This window comes from Felis catus, chromosome B4, assembly GCF_018350175.1.
Source record: "Felis catus isolate Fca126 chromosome B4, F.catus_Fca126_mat1.0, whole genome shotgun sequence".
NCBI classification, from domain to species: Eukaryota; Metazoa; Chordata; class Mammalia; order Carnivora; family Felidae; genus Felis; species Felis catus.
The window spans coordinates 116,103,678-116,127,271 of NC_058374.1; the positions used below are offsets into that span (position 1 = coordinate 116,103,678).

The 23,594-nt window shown below is 42.4% G+C and overlaps 1 protein-coding gene across 4 annotated transcripts in view; it reads right to left on the reverse strand.

The window, feature by feature from the left end:
- The window catches only part of TMCC3 (transmembrane and coiled-coil domain family 3), a 329,016-nt gene that overhangs the window by 231,353 nt on the left and 74,069 nt on the right, over nt 1–23,594 (reverse strand). Inside the window, exon 3 of one of the 4 annotated variants that reach the window (XM_045062164.1) lies at nt 6,372–6,456. The exons of the other annotated variants lie outside the window; for them this stretch is intronic. Coding sequence (XP_044918099.1) covers nt 6,372–6,374 — 3 coding nt within the window. The 5' untranslated portion in view covers nt 6,375–6,456. The remainder of the gene's footprint in view (nt 1–6,371; nt 6,457–23,594) is intronic. 4 annotated transcript variants of the gene reach the window in all.

Sequence of the window (23,594 nt, forward strand, 5' to 3'; positions counted from 1 at the left end):
TTCGCAACAGAACAAGATAGATGAAATAATTAAAATGCCAATTTATTCACAAGTTGTTCCATTACAAATACCAGTGACACATGGAAAGGCCCCTGAAAAGCATATCTGTCATCCAAAGTGCGTTTTCCACCAAACTGTGCTGCTCTATACCCTGGATTCTCCTTTCTGGTTCTTTCTTCTTGATGAATCTCACTCACCTCATCCTGTTTTGGGGGCCCAGCCCTCTTCTGAGAAAGATCTAACGTAAGTCACTTACACTTTAGTGTGAACTTACAGCCATTCTTACCTTTCAATGCATTCTAATTTTAGGCCCTAGCTCAAAATGCAAATCTCTTAAGAGCAAGCCCATCTTTTTTTTAATATATTTTTTAATGTTTATTTCTGAGAGAGAGAGATACAGTGTGAGTGGGGGAGGGGCAGAGAAAGAGGGAAATACAGAAGCAGGCTCCAGGCTCTGAGCTGTCAGCACAGAGCCCGATGCGGGGCTCAAACCCATGAACTGTGAGATCATGGCCTGAGCCGAAGTTGGACGCTTAACCGACTGAGCCACCCAGGCACCCCAAGAGCCTATCTTATTTAAAGCCATTGTGGGCAGGAGGGAGAGGGAGGGAGAGGATTCTTGGTGGCCACAGAGTAGAGGGTCACCTGCCTTTGGAAGCCAGTTCTCTTTTCATATGCCTAAACAACTTAGAAACCTCTCATTCTTCGATTTTGGTCCAGTATTTACATGCTGACTTCTAAAACACTAATGAGGTAGAAGGAAATACTCCTTTGCACCACACTTCCCCAAAACACATCAGCAGATGAACTTAAGATATAGCAATTTTCTGGTTAGTCAATTGTAGACAAGAAAACTAGATAATTCTGCTGAAAAATTATCGCTTGTGGTTAAAAATTATCCCTCTATGGTTAAATCCCTCTTTGGCTGCCTGCATCCTTCAAATTAATTCAATAACTCTAAGTTCTCATTTCATATTGTGTTACAGAAATACTACTTTGGCAGGTTTAAATGCTGACATCCAAGCATCTTACCATCATCTCTGAACAGTCTGGCAGCTACAAAGTATCTTTACCCATTCCTAAAAGAAGTCTAAAACAATACCCAACTAATCCTGGGGCCAGTACCAGAAATGGCACCATTGAAACACCGCCCTACTTTAGGACAGGGACTTCAATTAGGAAAATGTAATGGCCGAAAATGCTTTAAGTTGACTTTATGCTTCCCATTCTAAAGAATAATTTTAAGGCATTTGGTGACAGAAGGAGTAAATGTATAGCAGACTGATTTTCCTAAACTACAAATATTTGAAACAATAATAAAAGGAAAAGTTAAAGAGCCAATCTAATAAGATTAACATGAGTGACCTTTTTTTTTTTCTACCTATCAGATGGGCAAATATTTTTCTTTAATATTCTTTCCAGGGTGGGAGAGTATTTAAGAAAGCAGATGCTGGTGGGAGTACAGATTGCTACACTTTTCTCAAAGACTAATTTCAAGTTTTGTTTTAAACATTTTTTTTAATGTGCATACCCTATGATTCAGCAATTCTATTTCTAGGAATGTATCCTAATAAAATAAACAAGTACACAAAGAAACAAGGACAAAGACAATCTTTAGAGGGAGGTCTATAATAGTAAATAGTTGTAAAAAAATCACAAGTGTCCATTGCAGTGATCTGTAAATTATAAAATGGAACGCCATATAGTCATTAAAACTAATAATGCATAAGTATATATACACATTTGGAAATATATTCTTAACATGTTACTAATGACAATGGTAGCCCAAAAAAACATGTATAGCTTTTGTTTACTTTTGCTAAGCAATATAAACAAAGAATATAAATTTAAAAGTGTTAAGCAATTTATATATACACACACATATGTGTATGTATGTATGTGTCTACACATACATAAAGTGAAAAAGTATCTCCAATTCTCTTCAAGAAACTCCAGCATAAACCGTGATATAGAAATGTATGAATTTTAAATTATACCCTAGGGGTGGCTATTTAGCATTTGAATGACTCTAATCAAAAGCTGACACCCCAGAGTTGGTTAAGGTTTCAACTACCTTTATGTTTGATCAGTATCAGAGGGTTTAATTAGCAAAATGGGTATTAGAAATGATTTTTATTGATAAAAAGACGGGTTTCAAAATGTATGGATCAGCCTGAAATGCTGTACAGACAATTCTGCTTCTTGTGACCTGCATGTGAGAACTGAGTGAGCCCAGCAGCCCAAGTCCTTCCAGAGCTGTGTCATGGTGGGTGCTGTGGTCTGAGCCCATCCCCGAGGCTGCTGAATCCTACTGCCCCAACGCTGCCGCAGTGTGGACCACAGTGTTCTCCTGAGCACCTAGAAGGCCGGAGGCCGGGGCCTCACCAGCCGTGTGCCTGCTTCAGGGCTGCGTGCCTACTTCAGGCAGGTTTACCCCTGTGAAAGGACTGGTACTGAGAACTGCTTTTACTTTACCCGTCTGTTCTTCAGGGAGGTTGTGGAAGTGGAGGCCCATGGCCCACACCTCCGACGATCTGTAATCACCAGAGACTACTGAAATCTACCAAAAATAACTATTGCCTACATAGCAGGAATCATGTACAGGGGAGCAATTATGTCACTCCTCCCACCCATCCCCAACGTGCTTTGTAAGTTTAACAGGTAGTGTGTCTGCAAATGATACATAAATAACGAAAAGGACACGAAAACTGCAAGACAGCACTGTCACCACCTGCTGGCAGACACTGAGAAGGGCCACTCAGTTCAATGCAGGCCGATTCACCACACAGACAGCCCATTTGCAATTCTCATTGGTTTCTGCTTGTTGTTAAATTGAAAGTGGAACATTTGCTTTCTTTTGGGAAAAGATCACCTCTTACAATGGAAAACATACTTCAATGTAGGAAGCGATCTTTAGGCACGTACAATAAAGAATTCCGACTTTCAAAAGCAGAATACAGTTCTGCTGACCATGATGTAAAGTACCAGAGAAAATCGTACTCTGCTGGACACTACTCATTCAGTCATCTGTCATATAGTCTACATGTTCTTAAACTCATGCCCCCAAATATAAAAATGTAAAGCTAAGTATATGTCTACTGGAAGCTTCTTTACAAAGATGTTTATTAACTGAGGACCGTAAATTAGGTTTAAATTCTTCCAGTTGTCTACCTTCACTGCCTCCTGACCTTTGCCCATCACCTGGGGCACTCGCACCCACTGCTGTGTGTGCCCCACTCCCCCAGCAGAAAAGGCGAAGGTATTCCCTGGCCATATCATGACCCATGTACCATGAGATAATCTACAGGTTTGCTTCACAGCACCACTCCCTGGGCAAAATTCTCCCCACCTCTGTATTCATGTTTTATTATCTTTACCAGCTCCTCTCTACCCCACGCCATCTTTTTAGGGCCCTTCAGTAAGGCCTCCATTCATTTCTCCAGCTAAAATTAAATGCTTCTTCCTCTGTGGTCCTTGAGCATTTTGTGGATCCTTGACTTAGAGCCCTTGTTTAACTGTAACTTACATGGTAACAGTAACTTACATGTAACTGTAACTTAACCATACGCGTGAGTAGACATGGACACCTACCATTCACAGAGCATGATGCTCCCCATGATGCTCGGCAAATAGTAAGTGCTCCACAAATACCTACTGAGTATCTGTTGAGTTGAAGGTGCTGACTTTTGATGACAAGGCGCAGATGCACAATCGACAGGAGCCACAGACTTGGATATGTGTGAGCACACATGTGCACACACACATACACCAAGGAAAACTGGCTCACATGGTGGCAGATGATACTGATCACAAAAACAATGCCACCAAGGGCAGCAGCTTCAAATGCAAAGCAAGAACACTGACCAGGGGTAACATCCAGCTGAAGTTACCTGGTCTGGTCCTCTGCATGTTTTTAATCAAGCAGTTGTCAAAAGTGACACGATCAGTAAGGCCATAATCTCTCCAGTCTTAGTATCTCTGCTGGACACATAGGAGTCTTAGCCCTAGGGTCTGGATTTTTATAAGCAAAGCAAATTGAGGACAGAGGCGAACAGCAGGAAAAGGCAGCAGTTACAACACACTCAACCAGCCAACATCTTTTCAGGTTGCTGCCTGGTGGCAGAGGCCTCCTGGTGCTCGGCGGCCCTTGCCTTTCGGATCCTTACACAGATGGCCAGCCTATGTCTCCCCTGCTAACCCCAGTCCCTGACAACCCACCTCAGAAAATGGGGGGGAGGGGGGGCTGCTGCTCTCAGAACATCCATCAGCCACCACCCTCAGATGCCTCCCATCCCTTTCCTGTCTCCGGTGGAAGAAGCCACTACAAGAACATCCACCCCACCCAGCTCCCAACCATCTCTCTCTCCTACCGTACCCTTCATACACGACTGATAACTTCTGTAAATGACTTACACACCATCTCTCATTAGAAATATGGTACAATACATGACTCACAATAGTTCAATTTACAATTTTTCTACTTTATGATGGTGAAATACACATTCAGTAGAAACTGTGCTTCAAATTTTGAGTTGTCTTTTCCCAGGTTAGCAACACATGACATGACATTCTCTGGTGATGCTGGGCAGAAGCAGGGAGCCACGGCTACCAATCATCCATGCGATCTCAAGGGTCAACAACCTCTACCCTCACGACCCTCTGAACCCATCCTTACACCCATTCTGTTTCCCACTTTCAGGTCAATAAATTCCATGATTTATCCAATACTTTCTTATAAAATTGGCTTTGTGTGAGATGACCTTGCCCAGCTGCAGGCAAGCGTAAGTGTTCTGGGCACAGTTAAGGTAAGCGAGGCTAAGCTATGATGTTCCACCGGGTAGGTGTATTGAATGAGTTTTTATTTTAAATAATATTTTCAAGTTAGGATGAGTTATCCAGAGAGAACCCCAAAGTCGAGGACAATCTGTACTTGGAATCCCTATGTGAAATAACAGAAAATGCACAAATCCTTTTAACAGAAAGGGTGGTATAACACATGTGCACGTGCTCTGGGGAGCAGCGTGCACATCCACATACATGGGGACTTTCTGCTGTCACAGCTATTCACACTGAGGCCAAACGAGATCTCACCTCCAACTGTTAAAAGCACTCTCCACACTGGAAGGAACCACAAAGGTCCTCTAACAGCAGTGGAGCCTGGACTTCTGGATTCCAAAGCAGGTGACATTGCCTCTCCCACACTATCATCCCTACATAACAACATGGGCCTGCAAGCACTTTACTTTGCCAAGTGAGACTTTTTTTTTTTTAAACGTTTATTTACTTTTGAAGGAGAGAGAGAGTGTGTGAGCAGGGTTGGGGCAGAGAGAGGGAGACAAAGAATCTGAAGCAGGCTCCAGGCTCTGAGCTGTCACCACAGAGCCCGATGCAGGGCTCAGACTCACGAGCCACGAGATCATGACCTGAGCCAAAGGTGGACACTTAACCGACTGAGCCACCCAGGCCCCCCAAGTGAAAATTTTTTTAAGTCAGAATTTTTTTTTAAATCACCATCTATTTTAGAAAAGAGTATTTAATATTTAAAAAGGACACACTATCAGAAGGACAATGAATACATTTGGCTTTATGAAACTCTCACTTAATTGCATTTCTGTTGCCATGAATCTGAACTGGTCTGGGGATGAACTAGGTTGTTCCAAAATTTCAGACCCTTTGGCAACCAAAATTTCAGTAATTCAAGAACCACTGTCATTACCATTAACTGTACTACTTATTTAATGTTACTCATCAAAGAAAACCACATTTTTACTTATAGATTTTATTTTTTTAATGTTTGTTTATTTCTGAGAGACAGCCAGCGAGCACGCACATGCTTAAGTGGGAGAGGAGCAGAGCAGATAGCCCGATACAGGGCTCAAAATTATGACCTGAGCTGAAGTCGGATGCTTAACCAACTGAGCCACCCAGGAGCCTCTACAAACTTATTTTAAAAGAAAAATTCAGATCCCCTCCATAAAGTAAAATTCAATCTCATCACAAATAAAAGGCAACCTACGAATGAATATGATGATAACGCAACATGTTATTAAATTCCAGCTAGACTGTGTCGCTTGCTGAGGCCTGATCTCTCACTGCATTGACAAGAGAGATTGGCAGGTGACAGACTGGCAGTTACAGACTGTCACCAAACCAAACTGTTCTCTTTGACAAAATCAGAAGGACTGAAAGTAAAGAGAAAAGAAATCACTCTCACACAAGGTGATACAGCATTATTTGGTTCTAGATCCAGGGCCCACGCAAAACCTCTCCTAGTGGTTCATGTCCCACTCTCACGGTATACTAATCAAGACACTTTGGTGCACAAATCTCATTAATTCATTCATGCATTAATATGTTTAATGAGCACCTACCATGTTTCAAGTGCTGAACACAAGAGAATCCAGGAATGAAAAAGACAGGGTACCTTCTGCAAAGCTTATCTTCTTGTGGTGAAACCTACATTAAACAAATGGTGATACAAATTACATTTGTATTGTTTTATATAAACGTGTGTGTGTGTGTGTGTGTGTGTGTGTGTGTGTGTACATGCGAGATACAGGATATCGCCTAAATTTGGCAAGTGCTATAAACGAAAAGTGCAAGACATTATTGTACAGTTTTAACAGGAAGATCTTCCTTAGACAAGAGGGTCAGGAAGGACTGTACGAGGATGAAACCATTACACTGAGACCTCAAGAAAGAGCAAGATTTCACAGGCTGATGATGGTGCGAGGGACAGGGGCATCCCAGACAGAGGTCACAGCAGTGTGGAGAAGAGCTTGGCTCCTTTGGGGATCTGAAAAGAGTTGTGGCTGGAGTGTAGCAAGCAAGAGGAAGATACAATCAGAAGGGAGGTCAGGCAGTCTCCCTGCCTCTGCCTAGTGACCAGAAACTTTTTGCCTCTAGGTGCAAAGATCTCTTTCCATCTTTGTACAGCTCCCAGAAATGTCTTCTTACACTAAAGAGAAATCTCCCTCTAGAGGTTTCACACACTAACATACCAGTTCAACCCCTTTGCCTCACACACAGCAAAAATTTAATCCCTCCTCTACATGACAGCCAGTGTGCTTGTTAATCCTGAACCTTCTCTTCCAAGCTGAACACCACCAAAGCTCCTATCGTGCATGTTGTCTGCGTCCCTCTTTTGAGGAAGACAGATTTCCCAAGGGCCATTTCTGTTATGGGACTGGAATTTCCTTCTCTACAAATAATTCAAAATTGATTTTCGACTTTGGATGTCATTTCATTTTTCTCTTTTTATTATTAATTTTTTTAACATTTATTTTTGAGAGAGAGAGAGAGAGAGAGAGAAAATGAATGAGTGGGGGAGGGGCAGAAAGAGAGGGAGACACAGAATCTGAAGCAGGCTCCAGGCTCTAAACTGGCAGCACAGAGCCTGACTCAGGGCTTGAACTCACGGACCGTAAGATCATGACCTAAGTCAAAGTCAGGTGCTTAACCGACTGAGCCATTCAGGCCCCTCTATTTTTCTTTGTTTCTAACTGCTTTTCTCAGTAACACCCAAGTAAGTTATGGTCACGCCTGATTATCTTGAGAACTAGGAAGTCCCAAATGCATGCCACCACCAAGATTTACTCCTCCTTTCATGTCTCTTTCCTGCATTCTGGGAGACAAATTCTATTTGTCGGGGTGGGCTAGGGATCTTTTTCAAATAATGGAATGGCACTGGACATTGATCTAAGCTAAATTCAAGAAAATCACATTCAGGGGTGCCTGGGTAGCTCTGTTGGTTTTGGCTCAGGTCATGACCCCATGGTCGTGAGACTGAGTTTCATGCAGGGCTCTGTGCTAGGCATGGAGCCTGCTTGAGATTCTCTCTCTCTCTCTCTCTCTCTCTCTCTCTCTCTCCCTCTTCCTCTGCCCCCTCTCCCCATGGGCATGGATAGGCATTCTCTCTCTCTCTCTCTCTCTTTGTAAAAGAAAAAAAAAGAAAATCACACTCAAAGTTTGTGGTAGAAGAAGATAAATACAATATTTACAATTTGAACTGACCTTCCATTTATTTGGAAGGGGTACGGGAATATTTCTTTCGGGGAAGGTTAGTACAATGAGGAAAAACTGCCCTTAGTTGATTCAGCTACAGACCCAGATTCCCCTGAAACTAGGGCCAGGTTACAGGGATGGTGTGTAAGCAGGGCATTCTGCCAGGCAGGGGTCATACATCTCCACTTCAAAACCGGACTGGAAAAAGACACGTAGAATTTCATGAATAAATATAGCAGCTCTGGCATGCTGAATAAAGGTTCAATGGCCTTTAGTGACACATTTTATCCAAATAAGTGAAAGTCTCTCAATATTCCTATGCTCTGCCTGCTCTCTCGCCTCTTTGATCACATTAGGTCAGATTTCTATTTTTTTTTTAAGTTTGTTTGTTTGTTTGTTTATTTATTTAGTAATCTCTACATCCAACGCGGGGCTTGAACTCACAACCCTGAGATCAAGGGCCCCCCCCGCCCCGAGCCAGCCAGGCGCCCCCAGATTTCCAGGATTTCTTGATGCTTCCTGTTGCAAGGTGGACTGTCCCAGCAAAGAAGGGCTGGCTTCCAGATGATCTGTTACTCCTAAAGTTCTCTCCCCTCTGTCAGCCGTTCCATCTGTGGCTGTCATATTGCCCATTAGGCTTTAGTCAGTCAGAATGGCAGGGGTGGCAGTGCACCTTGAAAATGAGCAGGAGAGAGTCAGAGACACAAGATGCTTCTCCCTATCAGCTCAGGTGCGGTTAGGGTAGGTGGTCAAAGAAATGAATATTAACAGGCAAAGTCTACCCTTTCCTCATTAGAGCACGAGAGCCCTACTTCTACACATAATTCACGGGGAAAGTCTTCAAACACAAGCAACATTACATCACAAATGGCATTAAAACTGCAGATTTAAGCGACAGATGGAAGGACTTCTCTCTCTCATGGGAAGTACCTGATGTGTATAACTAGGGAACGGTATTTACCATTAAATTACCAATTCCTGGAGGGCAGAGACCGTGTTTACTCACCTTTATACTCCTTCAATGGTCAACACAACCTACAGATTAGTTGTTCAACCAAATACGCTCCATGAATTTGATTCTTAAAAATAGTAACATATGTAAGCATTGAAAAACATTAAGAGTTACCTTCTGGATGGTAGAACTAAGGTGATTTTTATTTGATTTTGCCTTTCCACATGGTTCCTGATTTTCTCTAGTGAACATGAATATAATTAGTCAGAAAGTTACCATTAAAAATAATATCTTGGGAGGGGCACCTGGCTGGTTCAGCCAGTGCAACATGCGACCCCTGATCATGGGGTTGTGGGTTTGAGGCCCATGTTGGGTGGGGAGATTACTTACAAATAATAATAACAATAATAAAATTTCAGAATTCAAAGAGATTGCCTCCCTTACACATGGAAATTGAGGCTCAGAGAAGCTAAAAGACAAAGCCACACAGCTTGCTAGGGAGAAAGCTGAAACAAATAAAACCCTCATTCGTGTTTCCCAGCCCAGTACTGGGCTGGAAAGTCCCACTAACCAAAGCCCTCACCGAGGCCATTCTGGGCTGTGGGCTCCTGTGATACAGCCCCTAATCCTGTTTGATCAGAACATCCCAGATTCCACCAGGAAGAAGGCTTATTATTAGACAGACTTCCGGCAAGAATCAGATGGCAAACTCAAATTGCATAATTAGAGGTGAGATTAATAAAGGGATTGTTTACAAAGGTGTGGGTAGGGTGTAGAGAAACTTCAAGAGGGAGTGCAGGCCTCAGGACTCATAACCAAAGGGACTCTCACCACCCCAGGTCTGCCAGGTTGAAGGGAGGGAACATTTACTGACCCTGGAAAGAGTGAGTAAGATTGACAGAAGCTGAAACCTGTGGTCAAGGGACTCAGGAGCCAGAGGTGACTTAACAGATGAAGGTGGGGGAAAGTTACCCCAATACCACTCTTCTCCCTCCAACCACTCTCACTGGCCTCCCCACTGGGTGAAACCAATGGGCAACAAGAGGGTGAGAGAGTCTGTATCTGGTTCACACCTATTAACCTCCCAGGGCCCAGAGCAGGATGTGGAAGAGGGATCTGGAGCAGCCAGTGGAAGCTGTCCAGCACCTAAGGGCTCTCAGCCACCTTCTAGACTATATTGACCAACGGCTTAACTGGACAGATACTCAGCAGTGCCAAGGATTCCAGCTCTCCTAACACTTCAATAAGCAGCCCTCTCTGCACAAAGACTTTCCAGGATTGTCCTTGACCCCTGTGATTGCTGGTCAAGTCTGGGGCAGCTGGTGCATTCGAGGACACTTTAGTAGCTGTTCTCTGGGTCTGAGCCTGCTCCCAAAGATCCCCCTCCCCAGACCTTGGGGAGAAGAATCACGTCCTTTTCCATCTACTCCCACATGCAACATACACCAAGTTTGTATCTCTGACTATGGTGGCTCAGAGCAGTCAGGGTGATCAGATCATGCCAGTTTTCAATTTAAAATCCTCTAGCAGTTTCCACCTCATTTAGATTAAAACCCAAAGTCCTAACATGGGCTGACTTGCACAGTCTTCAGTGATCTGGCTCCTGCCTACCTCTCTAACCTTATTGCCTGACTCACATGAGCAAACACTGGTATCTGCTGAATGAATTAAAGTACACATGCAGACAGGAGAAACAGAACAGCTTTGTTTCAGCTAAGCTCCACTCTTGAATTCTCATCTCACTGGTCCAAAGCACTTGACCAAGACCCTTAGGCAAGCTGTCCTCTTATTAGGTCTATTTTAATGCCTTTTCATAACTACAAAGGTAATTCATGTTCACTGTAGAAAGTCTGGAAATACACAAAGAACAAAAATTTGAACATTAAAGTAATTCAGAGATAGCCACTGTCAACACTGTTTTTTATACATTTAATATACAAAATTAGAATTCTATTCTTACTGCTTTGCGACCCACTCTTTTAACAATGTGGCATTAACTAAACTGTCTTCCAAAGCACATTGTTGTAAGACTTCATTATGTCCCACCCTATGTCCAGACAAGCTGGTCACTACTTCCCTACACTGCTGGACAATTCATTTGTTTCCCCCTTTTTTGGCTATCATAAAAAACAGTAATAAACATTCTTACACATTATGTACATTTCCATTACTAAATGCTCCAGATAGATTCCTATAAGTGGAATTGCTTGACAAATGGAAATATAAATTAGAGCAATTTTAAGTGTTATTAAATTGCTCTCCAGAGCAACTGGATCAATCAGTACTCCCAGGATCAATACTGAAAGAATATTCGTCTCCTTTTTCCCTAACACTGGGTGTTAATATATATATTGTTTACTTCTGATATGCAGCATTTGTCAATGGATGAATGGACAGATGCATGAATGGACAGAAGGACTGGATGGACAGACAGATGGATGGGTGGGATAAATGAATTTTGTCAAGGAGTATCATGAAAGACACAGAGTCACATGAACAAGTTGTCTTTTTCCAGTTTCTAGGACTCTCCTGAGCAGTTTGTGTGTTTACCATGGGCCCAGTCCCTCCTCCCTCGTTAAATTCTGCTGAGCATCCCTTGGCTTTTGGGCCTAGAGCATTAGGCTCACATCCCACCAGATCTGGCTCTCACTCCCATTTGGCACCAGCAGAAGAGATATTAAAATTACTAATTTTGGCTTACATGATGCTTACTGTCTCAAGTAGAACTAATTAATGTTTTAATAGCAGAGTAACAAGTCCCAGATTTCCCTTAGCAAAGCAAACCTGAAAGTAAACACCACACTGGACTGCTCCATAGGATCCAAACCTACCAGCTGGAAAGATACAATCACCAGGGGCTGAATATGACCCAGAATCTGTGTTAAGAAAAATTTAACCCCATAATGCTGTGCTGGAGAGCTGCCGGATACCCACTCACCCCATGTGTTGACCCTAACTTGTCAGTCCTCAGAAATCCCTACAGACAGGACCAGGTTTTGTTTGATGGCATAGCCCCTGTACTTGGCATTGTTCGACATATGGAAAATACCTATCAAATGTCTACTGAATAAGTAGACATCTACTGAGTAAGTAGAGGGAATGTGGGATAAGAAGATTCATGGAAGCCTGGTTACATGAGTGAGTGGCTATATACCTCATAAATTCCAGAATCTAGATTTGGACCTGTGTCAGACACAATCCCATTCACTTTCTCTGTGATATGCTGCTTTCCAGCATTAGAGAAAAGCGTTCAATGCCCACAGTATGAGAATTTGTGTTGCAATAAATAATCTGAATCATAGTTTTGAATTTAAAATGCCTAATGGGTACGTGGGTGGCTCAGAAGGTTAAGCTTCTGACTTTTGATTTCAGCTCAGGTCATGATCTCACAGTTTGTGGGTTCAAGCCCCTCGTCAGGCTCTGTGCTGACAGTGCGGGGCCTGCTTGGGATTCTGTCTCCTCTCTCTGCTCCTCCTCTGCTCGCTCTCTTTCAGAATAAATAAATAAACATTTAAAAACAAATAAATAAAAATAAAATGCTTCAAAAAATCAACTATATTTTACCTACTGTGAAGATGTTCTCATAGCAACATTCCCCTTGAACTTCTAAATGGTCTCTATATGCTCAAAAGATACGGAAGTGAGAACAATTATGAACCCACAGTAAAATCATAGTTTCTTGGGATGGAAGGGCAGAGAGCAAAATGAACAAGGGACTCTCCAGTTTGCTCTTCTTTTTAATATGTACCCTCTTTGGTTGGAGACAGGAGTTAATTTTAATTACATAAGTTAATTATAATTAAGTACCAATATCAACTTATGGGCAAATATATCACATGAAGTTGTATAACTTATCCATTCATTTATCTGGTGTTAGGAACTGCGGAAATAAAGACCATAAGTTCCTTCCTATGTTCGTAAAGCTTATTGCTGACTAGTGAGATCCATAAGTAATCTATCATAGCATAACATGGTAAGAGCTAAAAGAGACCTATGCTCATGGTGTAACAGCAAGTTCTTTATCAGGTTTCTCTAGGAAGTGAGAAGTTGTGGCAATAGGAGAAAAGAATGGATTGAGGAAAAAAGAGGAACTATGAATTATGTTAGTTGAGAATATTAACACGACTGGTTACCTATTTACGGAGTGCCTTACTATGAACCAGGCACCTAAAACAACTCATTGAGGTAGAATCTATTATTATCCCCATTTTAGAGAAGAAGAAACTGAAGCTTAGATGGTTGAAATAATTTAACCAGCTAGGAAGTTCCTAAACAAGAATAAACTGGAAGTCAATGAAACTAGCGTACAACACTCATTGCCCCAAATAGTACTCAAAAATTAGTTATGCACCCATATTGATTATCTATTGCTACATAACAATTTACTCCCAAAACTTAGGGGTCTAAAGCAACAAACATTTATATAATCTCACAGTTTCTGTGGGTCAAAATTCAGGAGCAATTTAGCTGGGTTGCTCTAGCTCAGGATCTCAAGAGTCTGCAGTCAAGATACTAACTGGGGCAGTGTTCATCTGAAGGCTTGACTGGGGCTGGAAGAAGTACTTCCAAGATGGCTCAGTCTCGTGGCTGTTGGTAGGATGCCTCCATTCCCTTGCCAGGTGAGCCTCTCGGTAGGGTTGAGCATCCTCATAAAATGGTAATTGGCTTCCCCCAGAACTAGTAATCTAAAAAAAGAGCAAAATAGAGGCTGCAATGCCTTTATGACCTAGTCTCCAAAATCTAATGCCATCACTTCCTCTACTTTCTATTAATTAGAAGTGAGTCATCAAACACAGCCTATACTCAAGAGGAAGAAAGTTTATCTCAACCTTTTAAACTACAGAGAATTTGTGAATATATTTTACTAAGTTTATTTGAGAAAAAGAGAGAACAAGCAGGGGAGGGGCAGAGAGAGAGGGAGAGAGAGAATCCCAAGCAAGCCGCACCATCAGCACAAAGCCCAACACAGGGCTCAATCTCATGAATCATGAGATCGTGACCTGAGCCGAAATCAAGAGTCAGACACTTAACCAACTGAGCCACCCTGGTGCCCTGTCAATATATTTTTAAACTATCACTAGACTTCAGGCTGGAAACTAGAATCAATGGTGAGGACCCAATCCAGAGAAAAAGGTTTGCATTTCAAAAAGTGGGTGGCAAATAAATCAGATCTCAGATGCTGGGAAAAGAAAATGGCACCTACAGGCCAGCAAAGGGCTAGGAGTCTGCTCACATCCATTAAGTGCTGAAAGGGGTTGGGGGCTCAGTAAAATCCATAGTTTTAGAAATAAAAATATGAAGTGAAAATACACTTCTTTTCCGTTATTAATTTCTTTTGGTTTTCCCTCCTGAGCAAAAGTTCTTTTGAAAATGCCAATTTCCTGTTTAGATGTGCCTCAAGAAAGGGGTCTGGGCTAGAGAGAAAAGTAGAAATTGGGATCTCCAATGGGCCAGAGGAGGGGAGTGGCAGCAAGGATCAAAGGGAAGGTGACCAAGAGGGGAGAGGAGGAAGAACAGGGTCCCTCGGTAAGCTGCTCCCACCAGACTCTCCTTCAGGCCTCATACGTCTGAACATTCTGTGCTCTGTTCAAAAGAGGGAGGCTCCTCCTTTTCAGAGCATAAAGGAATTGGATAGACATGAACCTCCTACCACAGAAAGCCATTCACAGGATTTCACCAGTGCAAAATACAAAGCATGAAATGGTCTTAATGTTTTGCAGGCAGCATTTGCACTGTGGAATTAGGGAAGAATTGAGGATGGAAAGCCAGGGAACAGTCAGCATCACAGCTAAATCAGTGATGTGGCAGTTGGACCTGGGTTCAAATTACAGTGTGTCTCTTACTAGCTGTGACACCGTGGGAAAGTTCATCTTTCTCAAATTTGGTTTCCTCTTTGTAAAGATGGGAGTACTATTAATTTCCTCATAGCGCTGTGAGGTTTAATGAGAAATCTAAGAGCTTAATGAGTATCAGCTATTATTAATGCATGACAGGGACAAAGCCATGAAAAGCTGACCTTGAGGAATAAAAACAGAGAATGTTTGTTCATTTTCTGCAACTCAATGTACAGTTTATGAGAATCCTCTGGATCATTGTTCAGAGAATAGAAGGTGAACCACTATACCTCCTCTCCCTCCTCAACCTCTCTGAACTCCAATCTCTTTGCTCGCCAGGATAAGGGAGGGTCCCTACCACTCTGAGCTGCCATGGGAAAACACAAGGAGCTGCTGTCACCTGAACACCAGCCACGTTTCCAGATACAGTGAGTCTCGGGAAGGTGCTGTAGCACAGATTTCCCATAGCGCTTCCACTCCCATCTTTATGAGACCCCGTGGGGTTTCTGTGTACAGCAATCGTCCCGTACAATGGCAGCTTTCCAAATTCCCAAAATTAGGTACAGGGGTGCCACAACGGGGCTCCTGGAATTCTAGGGAAAGGGACCCTGGGACAGGTGTAAAGGTTGGTGAGGAGCCTCTCTGGAGCAAAGGGTGGGAAATCATCCCTACAGGACTATCATCAACTAAGCTTCACAACACAAGCCACAGAACAATACCAGCTCAAGGCCAGCAGGGTTGTGTGCTTGTGTCCAGCAGCATAGTTCCGAGGCCCTTACAAAGAAGAAAACAATTGTACAGGTATTATAAAGTACATGAAAAGAAGCTGATGAAAGAGCAACTGCCATTTCCCACCCTGCATGACCAAATGTGAACAGGTTAAATGATCACGTCGGTCTCTCGCTCCCACTTTCCAGTAGGGAAGGAGATGAGCTGACGCCTCAGGCTGACCAGAACACCGATGTCAGAAACATCGGCTGAAATTCCCCTTCCAGATCTAGCCCTTTAATGTTTTCCACATCTCACCGGGGAAACACTCCTTGGTGTTCCTAAGCACCTTGCGAGCCAACCAGGTAACCTGAGGCCCATGCAGCCTCACTCAGTTAATAAGTGAAGCGCTCTCTTAAAGCAGGTAAGCCCAACTTTATGAAGGGTCAATCAGCAAATCTAAAACTTTCATAAACTGTTCATGCCTCTCTGGAACTTAAATAGGACTTCCAGAGAACAGTATGAGGGACTTAGCACTTAATTACAAACCTTGCCTAGAAAATCAATTTATTCTGGATTCTTGAAAGAAAAATAGAGTGTGCTGGTATTTACTTTTAATAATAAAACTGCTCAGCATCTTAAGACTGTCTCCGGCCTTCACTGGACACACTGCCAGCTACACGTGGTCACACACCCATGAGGCTTCTGAGACTGATTCTGGGCCACCAGCTCCAGGCTTCTGAGACTGATTCTGGGCCACCAGCCTTGGCCCTTACCAAGCAGCCATGAAAATTTGAAGTTCTCTGGCAAAACACTCTCTACGGCCTCAGTAACAGTAATAGCAACAACCCCCAACACTTACTGAGCCTTTACTATGTGCCAGGCAGTGTTCTCAGTCTTTATGAGTATTAAATCTTTCCAAAATTTTCACAGCTACCCTGAAGGGTAGGTTCTAATATAATCCCTGCATTTTACAAATGCAGAAACTGAGGCATGGAGAAGATAAATAAGGAAGCTGTCCAAGGTCCTACAACTGACAAGGCTGTAAAGTAGGGGTCCAAGCCCACAGTCTCAGATGCTGTGCACCTGCCACTGTGTTATTCAGACTGGCTTGCTGCATTCTGTATGTCTTCCTGGTGCTTCTCACGACACTGCAGGATGAAGCTCCTCTCCCCCTCACTGGCATCCTAGCAAAACACCAGTCTGGCTTAGATTGGGGTCATCTAATAATACCCAGTGTCTACACCTCAGTTGTTTCTACACTGGAAAGGATGGCTGTTTCATGCTTTTTTTTTTTAACCCAGACTCTCTTAGATTTCTCCCCCCACACTCTTTTTTAAAAATTTTTTTTTAATGTTTATTTAGTTTTGAGAGAGAGAGACAGAAGACAAGCAGGGGAGGTGCAGAGAAAGAGGGAGACACAGAATCCAAAGCAGGCTCCAGGCTCTGAGCTGTCAGCACAGAGCCCGACACGGGGCTCAAATCCATGAACCACATGACCTGAGCTGAAGTCAGATGCTTAACTGACTGGTGCCCCTACTTTCTTTTTTTTAAGTTTGTTTATTTATTTATTTTTAAGAGAGAGCAAGCAGGGAAGGGGCGGTGGGGGGGGGGGGGACAGAGAATCCCAAGCAGGTTCCAAACTCTCAGTGCAGAGCCCAATCCGGGGGTCAATCCCACAAACCATGAGACCATGACCTGAGCTGAAATCAAGAGTCAGACACTTAACCAACTGAGCCACCCAGGCGCCCTCTCACATGCTGTTTTCTAGTGATGACCGAAACTTCATTTCCCTCAAGGAGAGTAAAATAGTAGAACATGTGTCTTGAAGACAAAAAGCTAGGTTTCACCTGCCCTTCTACTAGTTCCCGATGAGTGACCTTGGGCAAGTTATTTAACAACTCTGAGTCTTAGAGTTTTTTGCCTGTAAAATGTGAGTAACTACATTTATCTTTTAATATTATTATGAGAAACAAAGGATAGAAAGTATATAAAGCACCTATGATAAGCAGTAAAGAGTAACTCCCTAAGGTTCTTTCCCGTTCTTAAAGTCTATAACTATTTGAGTGTTATTGTTTGGGTGGTTATATTATCTCCAAGGAAGAAAAGGCTCAGGTTTGCTGGCTTATTTCATTCTAAAGTATGTCCCTTGGGTGTGGAAAATCAACAAACGACTTTCTATTACCTACCAGTCAAGCAGCCCTGAGTTCTAAGGCCAAGGAACTTAGATCCCAGGGAGCAACAAAACACTTGTGCATGGAAAGAAAACCAAGTGTTCCAAGAGGCGAACAACTGAACAGGACACTTCCCACTGAGCCCTGTGTGAGGTTAGAGGAGAGACATTTTTGAGAAAGAACAGTTTGGAACAGGCAGAGAGGACAGGGAGAAAAATTCCAGGAAGGGCTCAGAGAGAGAGAGGGAGCAAGCAGCAAGGTCTGAGATAGGAAGAAGGAACATCACCCAATGTATGCAGTCAATCGTAAGGCAGCCAGCTGGGCAACAGAGTTTATGGTAGGAAGTCAGGATTAAATAATTAGTTGATGGTGGACACATCATCATTGCATTCCGCTAAACCATTTGCCAAGTGCTTCACGTGTGCGACCCTTACTTAATCCTGACCAGGGTTGTGTTAAGCTGGCATTCCCTCTATTTTGCAGTTGAGAAAACACAGCAATTCACATGATTTCCACATCTGATCCTCAAATATAATTCCGAGAGATGGCCAGAGCAGTTGTTATCTCCATTTCAGAAAAAGGCAAATTAAGGCTCAGAGAGCCCAGTGATCTAACCCAAGTGGTTCTCAACACTAAAGATCCACCACCACCTTTTCATAATCAGTATTTACAATACCACCTTTATTAACCTGAAGTGAATAAAACTCATAAATAATGTCATACTCATAACTGTAACAACTAAAACTGCTCCCACAAATATCCAAAGTAGGGGACAGGATTCCTTAGGCTAAGACTCCTCCAAAGTCAAAGGCAGGGCCTGGTCTCAAACTCGGCTGTCTGGACTTCTGGAGCAAGACCCTTCCTCCTTGAGAAGGTGGGATGTGGCCAGAATAGAGGACACAGACGGGAAGGGTAGATACCTGTACTGTCAGGCCTTCAGTTTCTTACCCCCCTCACAATGGCCACCAGTACTATGATGGCAACAGCAGCAGGCTCATCCACTTACCTCCTCCATTGTTTAATCTCTCAAACTCATCTTGCTGAAACAGAAATTAAACCTTTGTCTTCTGTTCTCTGATGGTAAATATTCCACCTTCTACTTCTAAGAGCAATAGCCAAAAAAAGTAGCAACTTGAGAAAAATCACTTACATTCTTTGTGGCCAGTGCAAATCATGCTACAGTAGGAAACAAGACGTCAGGAAACAAGGTATTTGTTTTAAAAGTGCGTGCGCGGCTCTGGATTAGGTTTATCTTTCTCTTGGTTAAAGCACTAACAGAACTGATGTCTTTGATCTGCCCCGCCAACAAAAACCAAAAAGTCATTCAGAGCTCGCATTCCAGAGGTGCCTTTGGGAGACTCTGCCCTGACAAATTTCATTCACAGATTGTCAGGAAGAAAAGTCAAACGTTATTTTCATGCTTGTGGTTTAATTCTTGTGCTTTAACCATGTTGGCATGCGTATAAACCTATGTCATGACCAATCAAACAGTAAGCGGCATGCATTTTTCTCAGCGGGTTGTGTACATTCTTTTAGCAGACATTAAAAAATAAAACAAAGTTACCACATGGAAACTGCTTTTCTATGGCTCACATCTTTAAGTTCCACATAGAATTATTCACACGGCAAACGATTACTAAGCACCTACACAGTGCAAGGCACTGTGACAGGTTTAAAAAAGGCACTGGTCTTCCCACAATTCCTCAATCAATGAGCCAGGTACCTAGATACAAATCCCGGCGGGGGGTGGGGGTGGGGGGCGCTGTGTGAGGGGCAGGATGGGAGGGCAATGGGAACTAAGAGTTAAAGCAGAGGCCGGCAGAGTTTGGCCACATGTTAACCAAAGCCAGGAATAGTGCAGATAAATAAAATCTACATACAATCCCAAATTTAAATTAACAGGTATTTTCCAAGGCATAACAAGTAAATCTCTCTCAATTAGCCTTAACCACACCTGCTGGTAGACTAAGAACAACTTATTAGAAAGAAGACGGGCTGTTGGTTTATAAAAAGTCAGTTGACTATTAGGGGCCAAACACCAACTGAAGAAGAGAATCATGTGCGAAAAGGAGGCAATTGTAGGCGGGAAGTGCAGACATGCAGTCATATGGGTGCACACCGCCTCGCCTACAAAGTCAGAGGCAGAAAGGCTTACATGCCAAGGGAAAGACGGAAAAAAAAATATCTTTAAAGTTTGTTAAAGTTCTGTGATGCAAAGCTCAATTTCATTAATCATCTCTATTTGTAAAAGGAAAAAAATGCTACATTTTTAGGAAATGGATAAATATTGTCAAAAATCTGTTTTATTTCTTGCAACCACGGGAAACAAAACAGTTTAATTTTCTTTTTTCTTCATAGTTCCTTTTTTTTTTTTTTTAGGTATTATGTATTTTTTTTTTTTGAGGTGTGGGCAGAGAGGACAGGATTGGAAGTGATACTGCACTGACAGCAGTGAGCCCAATGCAGGCTCCAATGAACGCAAACCATGAGATCATGAGCCGAAGTCGATCGCTCAAACGACACACCGAGGAGCCCCTTCTTTCCTATTTTCAATGGCAAGTTTCTAATCTATCCTTATTCTATTTTATGGAGGGTGAGAAAAAAGACTGCTTTAATGATAGCACATCATCCTGTGGAATGCTAGGATCGCACCGCTTAACGTTTTTAACACCTTTTTAAAAAAATTTTTAGGGGCGCCTGGGTGGCGCAGTCGGTTAAGCATCCGACTTCAGCCAGGTCACGATCTCGCGGTCCGGGGGTTCGAGCCCTACGTCAGGCTCTGGGCTGATGGCTCGGAGCCTGGAGCCTGTTTCATATTCTGTGTCTCCCTCTCTCTCTGCCCCTCCCCCGTTCGTGCTCTGTCTCTCTCTGTCCCAAAAATAAATAAAAACGTTGAAAAAAAAAATAAAAAAAAATTTTTTTAATGTTTACTTATTTTTTTAATATAATTTATTGTCAAATTGGCTTACATACAACACCCAGTGCTCATCTCAACAAGTGCCTCCTCCATGCCCATCACCTATTTTCCCCCTTTTCCCCCACCATCCACCCTGTTTGTTCTCCATATTTAAGCGTCTCTTGTGGTTTGCCTCCTTCCCTCTCTTTTTGTAACTATTTTTTCCCCTTCCCCTCCCCCATGGTCTTGTTCAGTTTCTCAAGATCCACATATGAGTGAAAACATATGATACCTGTCCTTCTCTGACTGATTTCACTCAGCATAATACCTTCCAGTTCCATCCACATTGCTGCAAATGGCATGATATCATTCTTTATTTTTGGAGAGGGAGACAGCATGAGCCCGGGAGGGGCAGAGAGAGAGAGGCACACAGAATCTGAAGCAGGCTCCAGGCTCTGAATTGTCAGCACAGGGTCCAACATGGGGCTCAAACTCACAGACTGCAAGATCATGACCTGAGCCAAAGTCAGATGCTTAACCAACTGAGCCACTCGGGTGCCCTGTCACCTTTATTGAGATATTACTCATATACCATAAAGTTCACGATTTAAAGTATAGAACTCAATAATTTTTAATGTATTAATATATTACATTCCTCACCATGATCTAATTTTAGAATATTTTCATCATTCCCAAATTAAATCTTAACACACATATTAGCAATCGCTCTCCATTCTCCCCTGACACCTTCCCACTTCCCCCACCCTAGGAAATTATTTATCTATTTTCTGTTTCTATAGAGTTGCCTACTCTGGACATTCCATATAAACAGAATCACACACTATGTGGTCTTCTGTGACTGGCTTCTTTCACATAGCATAATGTTTCTGACGTTCATTCAGGTTATAGAATGTATCAGTATTTCTTTTGACTGCCAAATAATATTCCATTATAAAAATATACCTCATTTTATCTGTATACCAGTTGAAGGACATTTGGGCTATTTCCAGTTTTTAGATATTGTAATTAGAGTTGCTATGAATATTTTCAGACAAGTTTTTATATGGACATCTTTCACTTCTCTTGGATATATACTACCTAGGAGTGGAACTGCCGTGTTATATAACTTTATGTTCAGCATTTTGAGGAAGTGTCAAACTGTACTCCAAAGTGGCTGTACCATTTTCCATTCCCACCAGAACTCCACTTTCTCCACATCCTTGCCAACACTTGTTGTCTTTGTTTATTATTGTCATCCTAGTTGACGTGTTTGGATCTGTATGCCATGATAAGTAACGGTGTTGAGCATTTCTTTGTACTTGTTGGCCACCATTTGTATATCTTCAGCAAAATGTCTACTTAAGTCCTTTGCCCATTTTTAACTGGATTATTTGGGGGGTGCTCCTTGTTATTGTTGAGTTATAAGGGTTCTTTACATATTTTAGAAATAAGTCATTGAGATATGTGATTCACAAATACTTCCTCCCACCCTATGAGTTGTCTTTTCATTTTCTTGATGGTGTCCTTTGAAGCACAAATTTTTCAATCTGATGATGCTAAAGGATTTTTAAGTTGCTCTTGGATGCATACCCTTTGCGGGGGGGGCAGTGAAATTAAGAGGCGGGCCTATTTCTACACCCATATTCATAGCAGCGTTTTTCACAAAGCTAAAAAAGCACAAAGTGCCCTTTGACTGATGAATGCATAAATAGACATAACTCAACCTTAAATAGCAAGGACATTCTGACATATGCTACAACATGAATGAAACTTTAAGATACTATGCTAATGTGAAATAAGCCAGTCAAAAAAGGACAAATACTGCACGATTCCACCTAAAATAGTCAAGTGTGTACATTCGTAGCGACAGAAAGCAGCATGGTGTGAAAGCAGACAGGGGCTGCAGGGAGGGGATGCAGGAGTTTCTGTTTCACGGGGACAGAGTGTCATCAGTTTGGGAAGATGAAGAGTTCTGCAGATGGATGGTGGGGTCAGCTGAACAACAATGGCACTGCACTTAACGCCCCTCAACAGGACACTTTAAAAATAGTTAAATTAGCTAAACAAACAAACAAACAAACCTGAGGGCAGCAGTTAGTTAGTTCCCCATCCTTGGCTTCTGGTTTCATCACCTTGCTCCTTCCTGGCAACTTCTATGCCAATAGGTAAATAGGCCAATAGCACAAAAGTGAAAGGCTCAAACAATCTAAGAATGAGCAGCCTTCCAAGTTAAATGAGACAGCAGATGATTCCTCCTCTTGATGCCCATATTTGATTGAGGAGGCTCTATACAATGTCAAGGACTGCACTGAATGTTGGGGATTCAAAGATACAGAAAATGAGGACCCTGTGCCCTATAGGAATTTACAGTTAAGAAATAATTTTCAATCCCATGAATGGGAGTCAATTAATTCAAGCTCTCTGAATGACAATTCGGTAAAGGCTGGACTGAACAACGATGCATCAGTCTGACTACCCAGGAAGCTCTAGTTTCTTCCCTCCTCTGACACGACAGCACATCTTTCAACAATACGAAGAGCCGAAACCGCTTATTTATCCTATCCATTAAATACGAAAAGAGGATAATTATGTAATTTGGGATCCAGGCAGTCATTTTTCTGAATGAATTTATGCATATGTGTGTTCGCAACTATCTCATTTTTCTCCTGACTGCATGGAAAAGATCACTGCAGTCTATTAGTACACAAGTGGATTCATACTGCGGAATCATTAACAGCAGAGCCATCCCACTGAGAAGTAGGAGGAAATGTCACATATGACCAAAGGCTAAATTATCTATTAAATCAAGTCTCTGAAAATTACAGACACATTTAGTAGGTGCAAGACTGTACCAGAACAAGAAAAATTCTAGCAGACTGACTAGTCAGAATAATCTGCCAAAAAACAACTTTTAAAAAGTAGCAAAAACATCTTTTGGACAGCAACAGGAGTTCATTCAACAACTCAACAAATATTTATTCAGCATCTCTTATGTGCCAAGCGCCATGCTAAGTTCTAGGGCTATG